This window comes from Grampus griseus (assembly GCF_964374135.1).
Source record: "Grampus griseus genome assembly, chromosome: 2".
Lineage (NCBI taxonomy): Eukaryota > Metazoa > Chordata > Mammalia > Artiodactyla > Delphinidae > Grampus > Grampus griseus.
Genome location: NC_139018.1, coordinates 153,399,338 through 153,417,252, shown reverse-complemented (window position 1 = coordinate 153,417,252; position 17,915 = coordinate 153,399,338). Strand labels below are relative to the sequence as shown.

Below are 17,915 nucleotides of genomic sequence, written 5' to 3'. Positions count from 1 at the left end.
AAGGACTTGTATTCCTCTGTTAGGTGAAATCTGTGCGACTCATAACTGACCCTTTGCCTCTAGCCAAGATGGTCTGAGAGACATGTCCTTGCCAAAGTCAGGTAGGTGCTGAGGAAAAGCATGGGCCGCTGTTACCAGCTAACCTGATGGGCTTTACTGAAGTTCACAGTGGCCTCTGAAACACCTCTACTGACTTTCCAGAGGTGAGATGGTGATGAAAGCAACAGTACTCTGATGTGCTGAGGGCTCACTTGCCAAGTTACTAGGTACCCGATGGGTAAGCGGCTAATCGCTGCCGGGCAGGATCACCAGCCGTAAACATTTCTAAACGGGAAGTAAGTCTGTGTGTAAATGACCCGGCTCCTGCTGGTTGTGTGACCTTGATCCTGGACAAGTCACTCAGGCTGTTTCTCATCCATAAAGGTTGATAATAATATCTGCTGGACCTGTGTGACGGGTGTGTCGGGGGAGACACTAAGGTACATGGAAGTGCTTTAAAATCTTCCGGGTACCACGGAAAAATAACACAATGATAAAGTGATTTCAAAAATGGAAAAAAGAGTTGGATTTCTATGTCTTGCTGATGTTCGGTTATTAATATCAGAAGTTCCATTCCACTGCCTTATATTTTAGAATAATAGCCAAGGGGGACAGAGAAAGAAAAAAGTTAGGCAGAAAAATGTGAGAGGTTACCTAGCTTGTCAGCTAAACTAATCTTCCCAGTTAAGTCTGAAATGGAAAACACTGCAAAAGTATGGATAATGGAGCTGCTGTAGGTCAAATACAGCATAGCTTATCATGTGGAAAAAATTACTAGGTATGATTTTGTAGCCACCCTCAAAGAGGAATGCTCCCAGAGGGCAGGGAAAGGCTACCTGAGGATCTGTACGTATGGCACCAGACACTTAAGACACTTTTTAAGAAAGTTTAAAATAAATTTCTCCATCAACAAGTCAACCACTATAACCCAAAGAACTGTGGAGAGAGAGCAAAGCTATAAAAGCAGAGGTCGCATCTTGTGCCCATAGGATCGAGGTCCTGGTTGCTACAAAGTGCACGATGAACATCAGTTTCTTTGGCTATATTCTACGGAAGCCTGATTTACTTATATGGGAAAATACTTAGAATTAGTTGCTACCCACCAACCAGGCTGCCAGATGAGCTAGATACTCAGAGACATGTCCTAATCTTTTTAAAGCAGAAAAGAGGGACTTCCCTGGTGGTACAGTGGTTAAGAATCCGCCTGCCAATGTAGGAGACACAGGTTCGATCCCTGGTCCGGGAAGATCCCACATGCCGTGGAGCAACTAAGCCTGTGCGCCACAACTACTAAGCCTGTGCTCTAGAGCCTGCGAGCCACAACTCCTGAACCCGCGTGCCACAACTACTGAAGCCCACACGCCTAGAGCCCGTGCTCTGTAACAAGAGAAACCACTGCAATGAGAAGCCCGCGCACCGCGACGAAGAGTAGCCCCCGCTCGCCGCAACTAGAGAAAGCCCACACGCAGCCACAAACAAAATAAATAAATAAAAATTTAAAAATATCCTGTTAAAAAAAAGAAAGCAGGGCTTCACTGGTGGTGCAGTGGTTGAGAGTCCGCCTGCTGATGCAGGGGACACGGGTTCGTGCCCCGGTCCGGGAAGATCCCACATGCCGCGGAGCGGCTGGGCCCGTGAGCCATGGCCACTGAGCCTGCGCGTCTGGAGCCTGTGCTCCGCAGCGGGAGAGGCCACAGCAGTGAGAGGCCCGCGTATCGCAAAAGAGAAGAAAAAAAAAAGGCAGAAAATAGAAGGATAAGAGATGCTACAGGAAGTAGAAGACAGGCATAACCTTAAATACTTGCAAAAATGGCTCACCAAACAAAACTGAGTCAGTGAGCAAGGACTCCATGGGCCTTGCTGTCCTCTTAGGACAGCGCCATGGTTTTACCTGCTCTTAGAAAACTGGGTGCTGCCTTTCCCGGGTATCTAATATTTGGGTACAAATTAGCATGCTGCAGACTTGATAATTACAAAAATATTATTCACTGTTGAAGATTACAGATCTTTTCAAACTGCCAGAGATTTGTGTGGTTAACGCAGAGCTGATGGTCTGTGATTAGACTGCTCTTAGGCTATGAATTTTTAACGTTTTCCAGCGTGTGGGGAGGGGGGTTGATGACAAGTTTATGGGTTTGAGAATTAAAATTAAATTTTGTAAACGCATTACAGACGTGTTTCCAGTTAAGCTGTGGGTGATTTACATCCGAAAAAGACAATTGCTGGCTTTGTTTACCTGCGCTTTCAATAGAACTTGGATGAGACAGGGCCCCCAAGGATAAAGTGCTTACTTTTTCATGCTTGTGTCTCTCCTTCTCTTTCTCCCTCTTCTCTCTCTCTCGCTTCTCCTTCTCCCTCTCCTTCTCCTTCTTCTCCTTCTCCTTCTCTCTCTCTTTCTTTTTCTTCTTCTCCTTTTTGTCCTTTTTCCTTTCCTTCTCCTTGGGCTTCTCTTTCTCTTCGAACAGCTTCTCGGGAAGCATGGGTGTCAAGGAGGGCAGCATGGCCGGGATCCTCACGGCCGCCGCGGGGCTGAACAGGGGCAGCGCCATGTCCTTGGGGGGCAGGACCAGGGGGACTGGGGCAGCCTTCAGCTTCTCTTCTCGGCCTTTCTCTTTCGTTTTCTCTTTGTCCCGCTTCTCTTTATCCTTTTTGCCCTTTTCTCTATCTTTCTTCTTGTCTTTGTGCTTCTCCTTTTCCCTTCTCACCATTCCATCTTTCAGTCTTGCTTTTGGATCCACATCTTCAAACTCTTTTATCTTAAACTTGTAGGGATCTGCCTCTTCGTCTTTGAGAAAGTCCTTCCAGGGATACTTGGCTTCCTTGCTGGTCTCCTTCCCTTTCTCCTTCTCTTTGCTTCTCTCCTTGCTTTTGTCCCTGTCCCTCTCCTTATCTCTCTGCTTCTCTTTCTTTTTCATCTTCGTCTTCATTTCCTTTTTCAGCTTCTTTTTGACGTCCGTGGAGGCCGGCGCTTTGGGTTTCTCCTCGTATACCTTGTGCAGTGGCTCAGGGGTGGGAGGAGAGACTGAAGGGGAGGAGATGTAAGGGAAGCTGGGGGGCACGCTGGGAGGGGTCCCCATCTTGGCTTTCCGGACCACCTCGTCGATGGATGCGTCCATTGTCCAGGAATTGTCAGAACTTGAAGCTCCGCCTGAAAGAGGGAGAGGGGTGGACCCGGACTTGGGGAAGTTGCTGGAGGAAGTGGTAGCTTTTGGGGTAGCACATTCTGAACCTGAAATCCTCTTAGGGCTGGTAAAAATGTCTCCTTCTGACTCGGACCCAGAAGAAAACTCGAAAGGGTCTGGCTCCCGTTCGGCACAAGCCCGTGCAATCACAGCATCAATAGAGTCGTCGATGGTCTTATCAGTCACGACGGCCTTTTTCGGCTGATTCTCATGGTTCAGTTTCCCAGCATCGGGGGCTGTTTGTATTTGTTTCACCTGAATGGTCTCTTTACTAATTTTTTCACTTATTGTAGCTGAAAGAGTCCTGTTAGGGGTGTCGGGTCTGATGGGTACTTGGGGAATGTGAGTGATGACCTTGGGACTCTTGGGGCTTTTGGGGCTCTTCGAACGTCCAGGAGACTTCTTTTCTTTGGATATGGTTTTTGGAGACCGAATAGGACTTCCGACCATTGCTGGTGATGGAGTCATTTTGGGTGATTTAGTCTTCTGCCCTGGAGAACTGGTTTTAGTCTTTGTTTTAGGTGTAAACGACCTTGCTTCCAACGGTTTTGCAGTTGGCAGCTGTGATTTTGCCACTGGAGCTAACATTGGTGGCTCTGGTGACGGAGGAGCTAGGTCCGTGCTGTCCTGGACATGGACGGGGGACAGCATTGGTGGGATCTTCTGGGGGTTTATTGAGCTGAGTGGCTCTCGAGCCTCCAGTAACACCACGTCCAGGGCGTCCCCTTTAGTGCTTAGCAGGCGTGGCCGCTTCATCGTGGGCATTTCTTCAGCTTCCGGACTGTCCAGCGGTCTCTTACCCAAGAAGTTCTCATCATTGATAATTTCCTCCTCTTCCAGTTCATCATCTTCTTCCAAGGGAACCTGCATGGCTTCTGCTGATGTGCCCCCATCGGTGGGCACCTGCTCTTCCTCTTCTTCTGGTGAAGGAAGAAAAATGAAGTATTAGAACATACATATATATAAAACCTAAGAAATGAAAACAATGCTTCAAACATGATTTCTAAGAAAGAAAGGAAATTATTGACAGTTGTTAGAGAGTAAAGTGGTAAGTTTTCTAGAACCTTCCAAACTTGCATGCTGTCGTGCTTTGAAGAGTGGCAACCAGTGACAGGAGATATACAAACCGCTCTCCTTTCTAGTGGTGTGGCTCTAAATGCAGGATCTGGAGTTTGCTAAGGATTTCCTGTTTGCCCTCTGCTTCCTTAATTAATTCTTTTCCTAACTTGACTAAATACTGCCTTTCTGTTTTCTGCCTCCTCTTATGTACACGTGTACACACACACACACACACACACACACACACACACACACCCCTACCTCTAAAAACCAAGAGATGGGGGACTTCCCCAGGGGTCTAGTGGTATAGAATCCACCTTCCAATGCAGGGGATGCGGGTTCGATCCCTGGTCAGGGAACTAAGATCCCACACGCCGCATAGCAACTAAGCCCACGCGCCACTATTACTGAGCTTGCACGTCTCAATGAGAGAGCCTGCATGCCGCAAACTACAGAGCCCATGCGCGCTGGAGCTCACACGTCTCAACTAGAGAGAGAAAACCCTCACGCCACAACCAGAGAGATGCCCGGGTGCTGCAACAAGAGACCACACACTGTAATGAAAGATCCTGCACGCCTCAATGAAGATCTCATGTGCCGCAAGACCTGATGACGCAGCCCAAAAAAATAAGGAAAATAAATAAATAAAAAAATAAAATAAATATTTAAAAAAATCAAGAGATGGGTTATTATATGACTACTTTCCTCAGAAATGACAGAAAAGAATACTTTTTAAAAGAACCTTCATAACATATTTTAATTCTTGGAGTCTGGAAAATGTAAATCTCCAACCTGGACACAATTCATACGCTATTTATGTCTTCTATTCTGCTGGCTTGAGGACAGCCACTTTGAGAAGCAGTGTGGTGACATGAAGGAAACATTGGCTTGGTGTTTCAGCAGGCGTTCAGGCATCACAAAGCAACAGGCCTAAGGCAATCTCTTAACCTCCTTGAGGCTGTCTTCTGACCTCTCAAAAGGGGCTGACGTTACTTGTCCTACCCACTTGACTGAGTTGCTGTGGGGTCAGATTATTTCTCTCCACACATATTAACTAAGCATCTACCATACGTAATGCACAATGGTAAAGGCTGAAAGAGCTACAGAATAAGTCAGAAATAAACCACGACCTGAAAGAGCTTACAGTTCAGCAGGAGTCGCCGTGTAAGTGTCTAGCACATAGAAAGTGATTAGTAGCATAAGAGAGATAAAGTGCCACAGCAGTTCAAAGGAGAAACAGAATACCTCAATGTCAAAGATCTGGGACACACTTGACTACTCAGGTAGCATTTTGGATATTTGGAGATTGATAATGGTGAAGTACAGGATGTAGGAACAGATGACACAGAGATGCAGGGGTGCACATAGGAAGTTGTATAAGAACCAGGGAATAATTTGTCTGGAAGGTAGGGTGCAAGATGGGAAATAGGAGAAAGTAAGTTTAGCAAGCTTACATCCAGATCCTAGAAGTTTTGAATTCCAGAAAAACAAACATGATCTTTATTCTAGTGGTAGTTTAGACCTTGTAAAGATTTTTAGACAAGGGAGAAAAATGACTGGAGTGTATGTTAGCAAAATTACTCTGGCAGGAACATATATGATGGATGGGAGGTAATGGATACTAATGGAGAGGTGACAGGTTAGGGGTTATGAAATGATGTAGGGAAGTGACAACAAAGGTCTGAACTAGAAGAGCGGTAACGAATAAGAGGTAGATGATATTCTGAAGAGAGAATGAACAGAATCTGATAAGTGATTAGGTATAAGAGTGGAGGAAGGATTCAAACAGGTTTAAGGCTTTCAGCCCTGGTGAGTGAGAAATGCAGTCATTCATACAAACAGGAAGTAAAGAAATAGAGAAGGAAGATGATTATGAATTAGCTCAATCCTTGAGATACACTATTCAGAAAACAGGACAGGGTGTTAGAGAAATCTTTGCTGCGCTCAATGAAATCACAATAATGGATAATGTCAGCAAGGGAGCAATCAGGGTAGTCAGGTTTAGATATTCTAAGGATAAAGAGAAAAGGAGGCACTAGAGAAATCAGGAGAGGTCAAAGAGATCAAGGGGGGTAACAGTTTTCAAGGGGAGGACTCAGGAACAAAATCAAACGCTTACAAGGGCAGCGAGAACAAAGGCTCACAGCGGAAGTCCCTCCAAGGGCAACACTGAGGGGGGAAGACGTAATGTTCGTGAAAGCGCTTTGTAAACTACAGAGAACAAGACAAACTGGAGACACAATTATTGCTACCATTACTCGAGAATAATACTGTCATCCATCCAGTCACCCAAGTGAGAAACATCACGCCATGCTGCTATTGCACTTTCCCCTCTTTCTCCAGATCAGAATTGTGAACTGTTTTCTATTCTGTTTCCTTTCATGTGTTTTCCCCATCACTACTGTTAGCTCAACTCAGCACTGGGTTTCTACACATCGTGTTTAAGACTGTACTACTTTGCCAGTGAGTAATTCTATCAAATTGGAACTGGCAAGATGACTACCACACAGGCATTTGAACTGCAGGATGTGTGTCACACTGGGCTATGGAAAACGGGACTGTTTTTCCAGCAAATACTTTAGAAAACAGACTGGTTCATTTAGAATTTGGAGCTCAAGTATCTCAGAAAAATATTTTTAAAATTAATGGTTGTTGCTTACATTTAAGTGAGAAAAATTTAACATAAAACTTAATTCAAAGCGGTCTCCACAAGCTAGGAGGGATTACTCCAATTCTGTTACTTTATTTTTATGGTTTCTTTTTTTTGTTTATTTCAAGTCCCTGCTGTTAACTTGTATGCCTCTAGAAGCTTTATGTGGTTTACAGGAATATAAATGAATTATAAAAATAAACTATTACAAGAGCTGATTTTAGGAATACTTAAATATACAAATGTTTACTTTTAATTTACAATTTTTTTACGCTTAAAGATTTTATAAGAAAGCTTCAATTGCAGCATCAAAATTAATCAAAATGAAAAGGGAATTTTGCTGGAAGAGAAAGCCTTCAGCTTTAATAAGAACAGGTGTGAAATGTTTAAAGTGTGAAAATATTTACAACAATTTTCTGAATTAGAAATTATCTGGTACATTGCAGAGCGTATAAGTGATGTGCATGTAAGGCATAAAGCATAATAGTGAACGGCTACCTGTAAAACAATTGTCGACTTCCGGAAGACAGCATTAGCATCATCACCACAACGCCCCTTGGTTCCTTTCTAATTCATCCTCTCCTCTCTCCACTCTCACCCCCATCCCCAGGTAACTACTGGTCTTTCTATCTCTTTCCTTTCTTTGTTTCCTGTACAGTTTTACCACATTTGTATGTAGTGACTTGTTTTTGAACTTTATATACATGGTATCATACTATAACGTTCTTCAGCTTTTTTGCCCCTAACATGTTTCTGAGCATCACCTATGTCCATTCAGGTAGCTGTAGTGCATTCATTTTCACTGTTGTAAAAATGTACCACACTTATTAATCCATTCTCCACAGTATTAAAGTTTTCCACTTGAGTGAATATATTTTATTTTTAAAATATTACAAAATGCAAACAAATGAATACAACTGATCTAGCTTATGCTTGCTCAAACACAGACTTAATTGGTGATTTTGCATAACGAGTGTCTGGCTTTCTATTACATGAGTTATTTTAATTCTGTGTTCTAAGAGTTTGGAGTAAGATAAATATGTGATGGCTACCATCATCCAAACCCCCACCTGAAGGTTAATCTCAGTTTGATTACAGGTGAACAGCAATGAAGTATTCCTTGTGTGTATGTGTATAATGAGCATGATTCACCAAAAATCTGTAAAATATCCTAAAAATGGTTTTTAGCATTTTCCTATACTTATCCATGAAAACAGTTTTACTATAAAATAGCATATAATTTGGTTAACAGAAGTTTAATATTACAAGATATTTGATCTTTTGACATGTTATTATATAAAGGTATAAAAAACAGTATAAAAAAATTTTTGAGGGGCTTCCCTGGTGGCGCAGTGGTTGAGAGTCTGCCTGCCGATGCAGGGGACGCGGGTTCGTGCCCCGTTCCGGGAGGATCCCGCGTGCCGTGGAGCGGCTGGGCCCGTGGGCCGTGGCCGCTGGGCCTGTGCATCTGGAGCCTGTGCTCCGCGATGGCAGAGGCCACAACGGTGAGAGGCCCGCGTACCACAAAACAAAACAAAAAAAATTTTTTGAGTCACAAGCTCTTTCTAATTTAACACAAATATAGACACAAGAATAAAAGCTGTGCTCGAAAGTCAAAAGAGTGATGTTACGATATGAGGAGTATTTTAAAGATTTTTTTTATTTCCAGAAAACTAAGAACTTATTTTCTACTGTTTAAATGTTTATTTTTTTTAAAGATTTTCTTTTGATGTGTACCAATTTTAAAGTTTTTATTGAATTTGTTACAATATTGCTTCTGGTTTATGTTTTGGTTTTTTGGCCACGTGGCATGTGGGATCTTTAGCTCCCCGACCAGGGACTGAACCCGCACCCCCTGCACTGGAAGGCGAAGTCTTAACTGGACCGCCAGGGAAGTCCCATGTCCATCTTTTTTTAAAACTTCACAAATATTGAGAGGAGTGGAGGGAGACAATACAAACTCCATTCCAATTTTCCTTCATTAATGACACAAATAAGTAATCTACACTCCCTATACTTCCCGGAGGAGTAATGAGCAAAACGCACTTCTTTACCAAACTTATCGAACAAAACCGAAACAAGGCAATATGGTCTGAACACACCAAAAGGATTTTTAGGGGTTAGTTCTAAGCTACTATAAATATTGACTTAGAATAAAATATCTTAAAAAAAATCTTTTTAACTAGAATAATAAATGCCTTTAAAGAAACACTATAATCTAAAAAGCTCATGGACATTAGGAAGAAAAGGAAATTGCAAAGGCATGAAAGCTTCTTATCTCATTAACTACACAGATTCGTGATCTTAAGCAGAAAATATACTTGTGCTACTGAACTTTGTAGGGACAATAAAATGCTATCTGTATATATTTCACCAAAAATTAAATGTATTTAAAACTAGATTTCCTGTAATGTTTTGGAAATACACATACAGAAATTAATTTCTAGCAACGATGACATGAACTTTCTTACTGTCTTTTTAGTTTATGCACACTGATGTTTTTATAACAGATATGAAAGGATTCATTTAAAATGCACATTTTTCAAAAAACATCTTTCTATACTAGGTATGTTTATTACAACCAGTTACTTTAAGTGACTCCATACTACTTACATTCATTCATTCACTCCTTACTCATCATTCAATCATTCGTTCACCTACCGAGTGCCTTGTGAACACCAGTGCAGGGAGCACCATGTTAGATCCTAGGAACATACGGTCAAATAAGACATGACTTCCTATCCTGAAGAATCAACTACATTTTGTGGCCATCCGTTCAAGTGCAACTATATTTTGTGGCCAACCGATCCAGCAAGGATCGGTACAAGGCATGTACGTAGCCACATCCAGGGATACGAGGACAGAAATCCCAAGGTCAACAAGAGAGGAAGTGGATGGAAACTATATTTGGGGTCCGTTACCAGAGCCACAGTTCGACCTAGCACAGCCCATTTACCCTCTCAGACCTAAGTTTTCCCATCTGCAAAATAGAAGTACTGGGGGGTGCGGGGGTGGGAAGGGATAAACTGGGAGATTGGGACTGACATATACACACTACTATACAGAAAATAAATAACTGATAAGAACCTGCTGTATAGCGCAGGGAACTCTACTCAATACTCTGTAATGGCCTATATGGGAAAAGAATCTAAAAAAAAAAAATGAGTAGATATATGTATAACTGAATGACTTTGCTGTACACCTGAAACTAACACAACACTGTCAATCAACTATACTCCAATAAAAAATTTTAAAAATAAAAGTAAAAAAAAAATACACACACACACACACACACACACAAGTATTGACATCTGACTTCTGCTTCGAAGAATTGAAGGTCTCTAATATTAGGGCCATCTCCACATGCAGGGAGATGATCTAAAGGGCAGGACAGAGTTCTTTCTGCCCCTAAATATCTCACTGACCACATGCTACAGTGCTTGGCATTCTGACCACTTGATTTATGTCTTGGATAAGGGCAGTATCTTTAAGATGTTGCTGCCAAAATATTTTTAAGACTGTAAAGCTGACACGTGAATGATTCTATCCTTATTTTTAAGGTAAGGAGACTCTGAGTAAATGGTACTTCAGTGAAGTAATCTGACGGAATGCTGAGGATGGAGAGGGTCTGGAACCCAGGGTGCTGCCAAGAGGGGGAGGCTCTGGTGGGCTGCTGCTGTTGGGGGGCGTGTCTAGGGCAGTTGGAGGATGACAGGCAGACACTGGATGCCTGGGAAATGCAAGAAGAGCAGCAATATTAAAACAACCCATTCCATCATTTTATCTTAGTTCCAAATGAGGCCAAAAATTTTTTTCGAATCCCATCTACGTGCCCTCATAAAATATTTTAAAAATTGTCCTGTCTATAATGGGACTGAAATTAGACCCTTGAAACACAACTCAACATGTATAAGTGTGTAGGTATTTTCTAAACAAACCTGTTTACTTAAAAAAATGAAATGACTAGCAAAGACAAGACAATTAGGCAAGGACAATTCATACAGTACAACCAATCAATAACAATAAATTGATAGCAGAGTGAAGCTGATGTGTTATAAATACCTATATAAACACTGACCTGCAGAAAAGCACTATTTCACTAACATTCTGCACAATAAAAAACTAAAATGCTATATAAGCAAGCCAACCTGAAATGACACCTGGTATTATAAATGGCCTAATCTATATGTTAATACTGTTGTATCACATAACTGCAGCAAGGCTAAGATAACAGTATGACTTTGGGGTTTCTATGGCTACATCCTGGGCTGGCGTGCCTGAAAGGGCTGGCTGCTGACACTACACAAGCATTCTGAGTGCTTCTTTTTGGTTATTTACGATATGATTTATGATAACAACAACATCTCCTATTTTCTCTCCTCCTCAGATACAATAAATTGCTATCGTTAATCACCCTTCTTAGTTCAACTATGATTACAATAGCATAATAGGGTCTGGCTATGGTAATATTGTGGATTTTTTAAAAGAAATAAATACAAGGAGATCTCTTCAGACAATGTCAATATCTCTAATATTTTAATCATCTTCCTTTAAGTCCTTCAGAATACACTCTATTACAACTAAGCTTCCATATCCAGGATGTAAGCCCTTTGTGCAAATCACATTCATGATCGAGCCCCACACATTCACAAATCACTACCACCACGATGTTCTTAAACTCACCACAGCAGTAAGACTGCACATAGGATACGGTTTCTTTTCCAAGACAAGACAATGACAGTTGTTTCTCTCTTGTATTGAGGAGACTAATCTTACTGCTGTTTTTTCCTCCCCAGAACTAGACAAACCAGGCAAATTAGTCATTCGTCTATCAGAAGGCTAAACAGTAGAGAAAGAATAAAAACTTTGCCATCATGCAGACATGTGTGACCCGCCTTTGCCAATTACTGGCTGTGTGGTTGCTTAATCTTTCTGAACTTTACTTTCCTTTTATGCCCATTCGGGTTAACAGCTAGTACTAACTCTCTGGCTTTTGAGTAACAGTAAGAGGAATCCTTTTCCTCCCTGCATCAATGCCCTTTCCACCAGATCTCGGCAAGAGGTGGAGCCTACTTGATTTGGGTGGCCGGGTAACTTGCTTTGGCTGATGGGTCAGAGTTGGCAAATGCAACACAAGCACAGGATGGAAAACCACGTGCAGACTGGGGCTTGCCCTCCTGCTGCTCATGGGAGACTTGCAACCACCCTAGGGCCCGGGTTAGCCTCCTGGGTGATGAAAACTGTGTGGCTCAGAGCCCCAGCCAAACCGTCAGACATATGAGTGACGCCATCGATTACTAGCTGATGGCAAATGTCCAACCGAGCCCAGCCAGACCCAGCAAAAGGACTGCACCGCTGAGCCAACCCCAAATGCCAACTCCCAGGACTATGAGCCAGTAAACAGTTGCTGTTTTAAGCTACTAGTCTTTGGGGTGGCTTGCTACACAGCAACATGTTAACCATGTGTTCACATGTACATGTACAGTGGATTCATGTTATTTGGGGGTGATTATGTTCTATAAAGGGGTTGCAAACACTCAGTCAGTGAAAATCACTGCTCCCAAAGGAAATACAAGGTTAGGTTCCTATGAGGCTTTGGTCACAACATTTTCGTCAGCAGATCAATAAAGAATCTTGTTTTATGTGTGTTTCTGTTTAAAGACATCTCATTTAATATATACTGTTGATTCATTCACAGTGAACTCACGGCCAACGGTACTGCACGGAGCTGCTCTATTCTTTCTATTAAGGCACATCAAGCCCTCTCGCACCTGGGAGCACCAGCCAGCGTCACGCTTGGGGACACTTTAGATAGCAGAATCACCAAAAAAAGCAAAAAGTGCAAAAAGCATGGCAACAAATAGACTGAAAATCCACCTGTCGACAGTCTGAGCTGAAATAAGAAGGCAGAGTGTCACTTTGTTTAGACTCAGCTAGAAATGTGCACAACTCAAATTTCCTGCCCCCCTGCGCCTGTCCGTGAATGACTGTGGAAGCAGCGTGTGCACTGACCTGGGGGTTACAAGTACATTCTAGCCAGCAGGCGAAATCACAAATACACAATCAGTGCATAATGAGGGTCGGCTACATATAATTAAATGGACACAAACCCATCAACATCAAATATTTTTATGAACAACTGATTTAAAAGAAAAGATTTTTCTTGAAAAGTAATTCCAGTCCTCAGAAGGTATTTAATAAGAAGATGAAAAGTGCCTTATGAAGTATAACATTGTGATTATACCTGGCAAGACATTTTCCCAAATCCAAACTGGGACGTATTTTAGTTTAAATTTAAAGAAGCAGCTATGTGCAGAACATTCTGCTCAAGCCACGTGATCATTCTTTGACTTACTGGAACATACCCAGTTCCTTCCCTTCTCAGGGTCTTTATACCCACATATTCCGCTCCTCTCCACTAGCAACACTCTTCCCTTAGTTACTTCCATGCTTGTCTCTCACCCTTTGAGTCTTAAGCTTAAGCACTTCTCAAAGAAGTATCCCCTGGTCGTGCCTTATCTCCAAAATGAGTTACAGTTTGTAACTGCTTGATTGTTAGTGCATTTTTAAAATCTATTTCCCCAACTAAGCTTCACCATGTTTTCCCTTGGCTGCAAAGCAAGCATCCATGGCTAATAATCAATATTCCCTTCAGCAGCATTACTATTAGAAAAGTAAGAAAAACTATTTTACCATATTTTTTCTGATACTAAGTTGTCAAAATATGAAGAAGTGTGTATCTCGGAATTGCTATTTTTAGAATAATCAGTAGCATCTTCTTGTCTCTATTGGATGAGACCCAGTAGTGATGGAGCAGTCACTGCCTGCCCATGGGTGAACCTGACCATCATTCCTGGTAGCATGACTGGACACCAGTGTTTCAGTTAAAAATTTGAAGAAGAAATATTCTTCTTCAGTTCTATGCAGTTAAAAAGAAACATCTGTATGATACGACTAATTGGCAGCATGCTTTTTTTCCCCTAGTGGTACATAAAAGAATGGTGCTTCTTATGATTGATCATGTGTCTTTTTTTTTTTTTTTTTGCGGTACGCGGGCCTCTCACTGTTGTGGCCTCTCCCGTTGCGGAGCACAGGCTCCAGACGCACAGGCTCAGCGGCCATGGCTCACGGGCCCAGCCGCTCCGTGGCATGTGGGATCCTCCCGGACCAGGGCACGAACCCGTGTCCCCTGTATCGGCAGGCGGACTCCCAGCCACTGCGCCACCAGGGAAGCCCTGGTGTGTCTTAAGATCAGTGAAATATGATAGCCGTTCCAAATTATTATTAAATGTTTACTATGCTCCTTACTAAATAATACAGAGAAATTGTTTTAGTTATTAAAGTAACATTAAACTGGACACACCTGAAATTCAAGGGTCCACGAAGACCCACGAGAACTTGCAACTGCGACTCAAAGGGAATGGCTCAGGTAAGTGGTAGCTTGGCCGTCGCCCAGGGCTCTCCATTTTCCTCCTCTTCTTGTGCCCACTTACATAAGACCTCCCCGCTCCGTCAACTAGGTCGTGCATCAGTCCTTTCTATGAGACTAACTTGGCCCGTGACCTCTGCGCTGGGGGCAGTGTTTAGGAGCAAGCTCTATTCCAAGCCCCAGGTTATTACGAAGGCAGCGTTTCATTACAGCGTGAACAGCAATGGACTGGAAGACGACCCTGGTTCCACGTTCCTCTGTGACGATGAGCACAAGATTCTTTCTCTGCACACACACAAAATAATGCCAGCCCTACCTACTTCCCAGGGTTATCGTGCAGAGTCAGCACGAGCTCAACGTGAAATCATTTTGAAAACTGTTCAGACAGAAGTTGGTGTCAGAGGCGGTGGCAGCAGCCGAGACCCTCCACCGCCACGGTCCTCCACCCAACCAGCAGCCCTGCCCACCCCAGCTGCCGAGCCAGTCCCCCAGAGGAGCTGCTCCAGCAGTGAGCTTCCCCCAACTACGCATGTATAATCCTAGAGATCTTAGCAAAATCATTTCAAACGAAAGCTTGGTATAATTACACAATGGCTGTTATCAAAGCAAGATTAGAAAGGAGACTAAATTTCGGATGACTCTAGTTTGAAATGGTAAGAGAAACATTAGTTCAGTACCAAATGGTAAATTTAATAGGGGGAAAGAAATTCAGTATTTAAGTTCGGATTTTTACGTGTCTATCCTTGCCTCACTCTATTAACTCCAAAGATCCTCGTACTTAGAAGACAGCCTGTAAAATCTGCTGCTGGCCTCTCAAACTTTGGTGACTCAAAATAAACAAAAAAACACCCTAAGAATCCATCCTCATACAAGCCACAAAACAAGCAATTCACAACGGCATAAAAATGACTAGAAAATGCTATGAAATTACAATCAACTCTTTCCTGGCGTGGATAGGGAGTAGGGGAGGAGCACAGAGGTTAACCAGTCTGTGAGTAACAGAAAGTTACCACACACATGAGATATGGATTAAAAAATTCTTAAAAATCAAAAGCAAAAGGTACTGATTTTTAACACTGAAATGACTTGGAACGTCATTTAAATTTTCTTTGGTAAAAGGCGTGTCAGGAAGTCCCAACGCCTCACGGATGAATGTCATTACAATATTGCACTTGTGTGACTTTACAAAGAAATAGTTTTGACTAAGAAAAGGCTAAATATGACAGCTGTCCGTTCTATCAAGGCCACGGGTCGGATGAGACTGGAACTGACTCTCTCCAACTCCAAATGCTAAACCAGAGCCTTCCTGCTCGAGGGCCTCCGATGGTGTCCTGTCCCATCACAATTAGAGTAAAATCCCAGCCTCGCTGTGGCCCATCAGGTCTCACACCATCTCCCCCTGCCCTCACTCACCACTCCTCTTCTCAAACCACACTGGTATTTCAGTGTTCCTCAAACTTGACAAGCTGATTACCTGGAACGTTCCTCCTCCAGGTCTTCTCTCTGTTTCTCTTCTCCGTTTACGCACATGTCCAGTGTCGCCTTGGCAGGGGGTCTGCTCTGGCCCCAGCCCCCGCGGCCTGCCTGTCCCCACACTCCACGCCCTGCTTTATCTCCACTGCACTCAGTCCTACCTAACATCGTCTTATTTATTTGCTCAGCTATTTTTTTGTCTCACTCACTAAAATGTAAGCTTTCTGAGGGCAGGAACTGTATCTTCTGGACTATATTCCCAGTGTCTAAAACAGCAGCTAACCCAGAGAAGGCCCTTAATGTTTGCTGAGCAACAGCTCTTAATGAGCATGCTATCCTGCCTGCGGTGGTGGCTGAGGCCATGGGTTTAAGAAAGGCCGATGGGGAAACACACAGAGTGAGAAGAGCAGAGAACTGACATTTTGAGACACAGCAAAATGTAAAGTAGTGGCAGAAGGAGAATGGGATGGAATTAGCCAATAAGCCGGAAGAGGAGAACGTATAAGCAAGTATAAGAATTTTTAACAAGTAGGGAGTATTCAATTGTGCCAAAGATCAGAAAAGTATCAAATAAGCCAAAAGAAAAGTATTATTATGATCCATGATAAGAGCTATGAAATAATTAAATAGGATAAAGTAATAGAAAATAACAACCAGGGGGGTAGTGTAAGATACAATGCTGCCTCCTTAGACGGAGTGGAGACACTGTCCAAACACTGATTAATTAAACAGAGATGTGAATAATTAGAACAGCTAGTCGGAAGCAGGCCAGGGGGCATGCAATCTGGGTGCAGGGATCAGCACGGGGAGCGGCCGTGTTTTTGTCCTGGGGTCTCTGCAGGAAGCCTGTGTGCTGACAGTGAGTCAGGGAGGGGAAGACGGAATGGGATGGGCTGGAGAGGCAGACAGGGCTTTACTGAAAGGTTGATGGGACGTCAGTGATAGTTTTAAAATAGTTTGATCTGTCTTGAAAAAGATTACTCCAGCAGCTGTGTAAAGAATACTAGTCAGGTTACTGGTGAGCTGAGTAAACAGCTTTAGTAGTGGTGGAGGCAAAAGCTGGAGGGCGGTAGGGTAAGGAAAGTATCACGAAGTAAAGACCGCCTCATTCATTCATCTATCCATGCATCCATCCATCCATTCACCCACCAAATATTTATTACGATCTATATACAACAGGCCATACAGAATAAGTAAACAAAAAACAAGGTTTCCCTTCTCATGGACTTTACATGCTGGTAGGGCCGACAGGCAACAGATATATACAAAAGATAATTAATAGTGATTAAGTGCTAGGAAGATAATAAAACAAGATCGCCTGTCTGTGGAGGGAAAGGGCTATTAATTTAGATAGAACATTCACTAAGGAAGTGATGTTTCAGCTGAGACCAGGTTCGTGAGAAAGCTAGAGGCATGGGGTGATCTCCTGAACAAGCATCTCAGGGAAGAGACGGCAAGGGCAAGGCCATGCTGTGGGAACAGGAGGAAAGGCAGGCTGGCTGGAGGCGAAGCGCGTGGAGGAGTGTGTCTGAGCTCAACGGGAAGCGTGATCAGAAGAGTGGAAAAGACAGAGGAAGGTAGGAAAGATTGCTACAGAGAGGTATCAAAATGCTCACTATGCAGATGGATGAACAAGACCAGCTATTAGGTAAGGCGAACAAAAGAACCAGAAAATAACAGTTCTTTAGTCTACTCATGGGGAAAGAAATTAAAGGACTGGCTGCATTTAACACAACCACACCAATAGGAAATCAATTATTATATGAAATTACACACATATAAAAAGTCACTGAGCATGCATATCGGCACTGCTCTCCCACTTTTACACAGTGAAGCAGACACGTGCCAGAGGGCAACGCACTTACGGTAGATCAAGATAGGACATCTGTCTTTGGGATAATACTTTATTCTATTTTGCGCAGTTTGCTACCATAAAAATAAAGTAAAAAACTACAACTACATTTAAGTTGATTGATTTTTACATTGCACAGACTTCTAGGTACAGAGTATACATACTTTTAACCAAACCTTTATTCTAATGTAGGATTGTCCCCATGCTCAAAATGACCTTGACAAAATTCTG

At 42.8% G+C, this 17,915-nt stretch overlaps 1 protein-coding gene across 2 annotated transcripts in view; it reads right to left on the bottom strand.

Annotated features, from left to right (window-relative positions):
• Positions 1–17,915, bottom strand: part of TAF3 (TATA-box binding protein associated factor 3) — a 152,949-nt gene that overhangs the window by 35,178 nt on the left and 99,856 nt on the right. Inside the window, exon 3 of one of the 2 annotated variants that reach the window (XM_082649300.1) lies at positions 2,331–4,141. In XM_082649300.1, coding sequence (XP_082505426.1) covers positions 2,331–4,141 — 1,811 coding nt within the window. The remainder of the gene's footprint in view (positions 1–2,330; positions 4,142–17,915) is intronic. The other variant, XM_082649301.1, reaches the window with a different exon arrangement.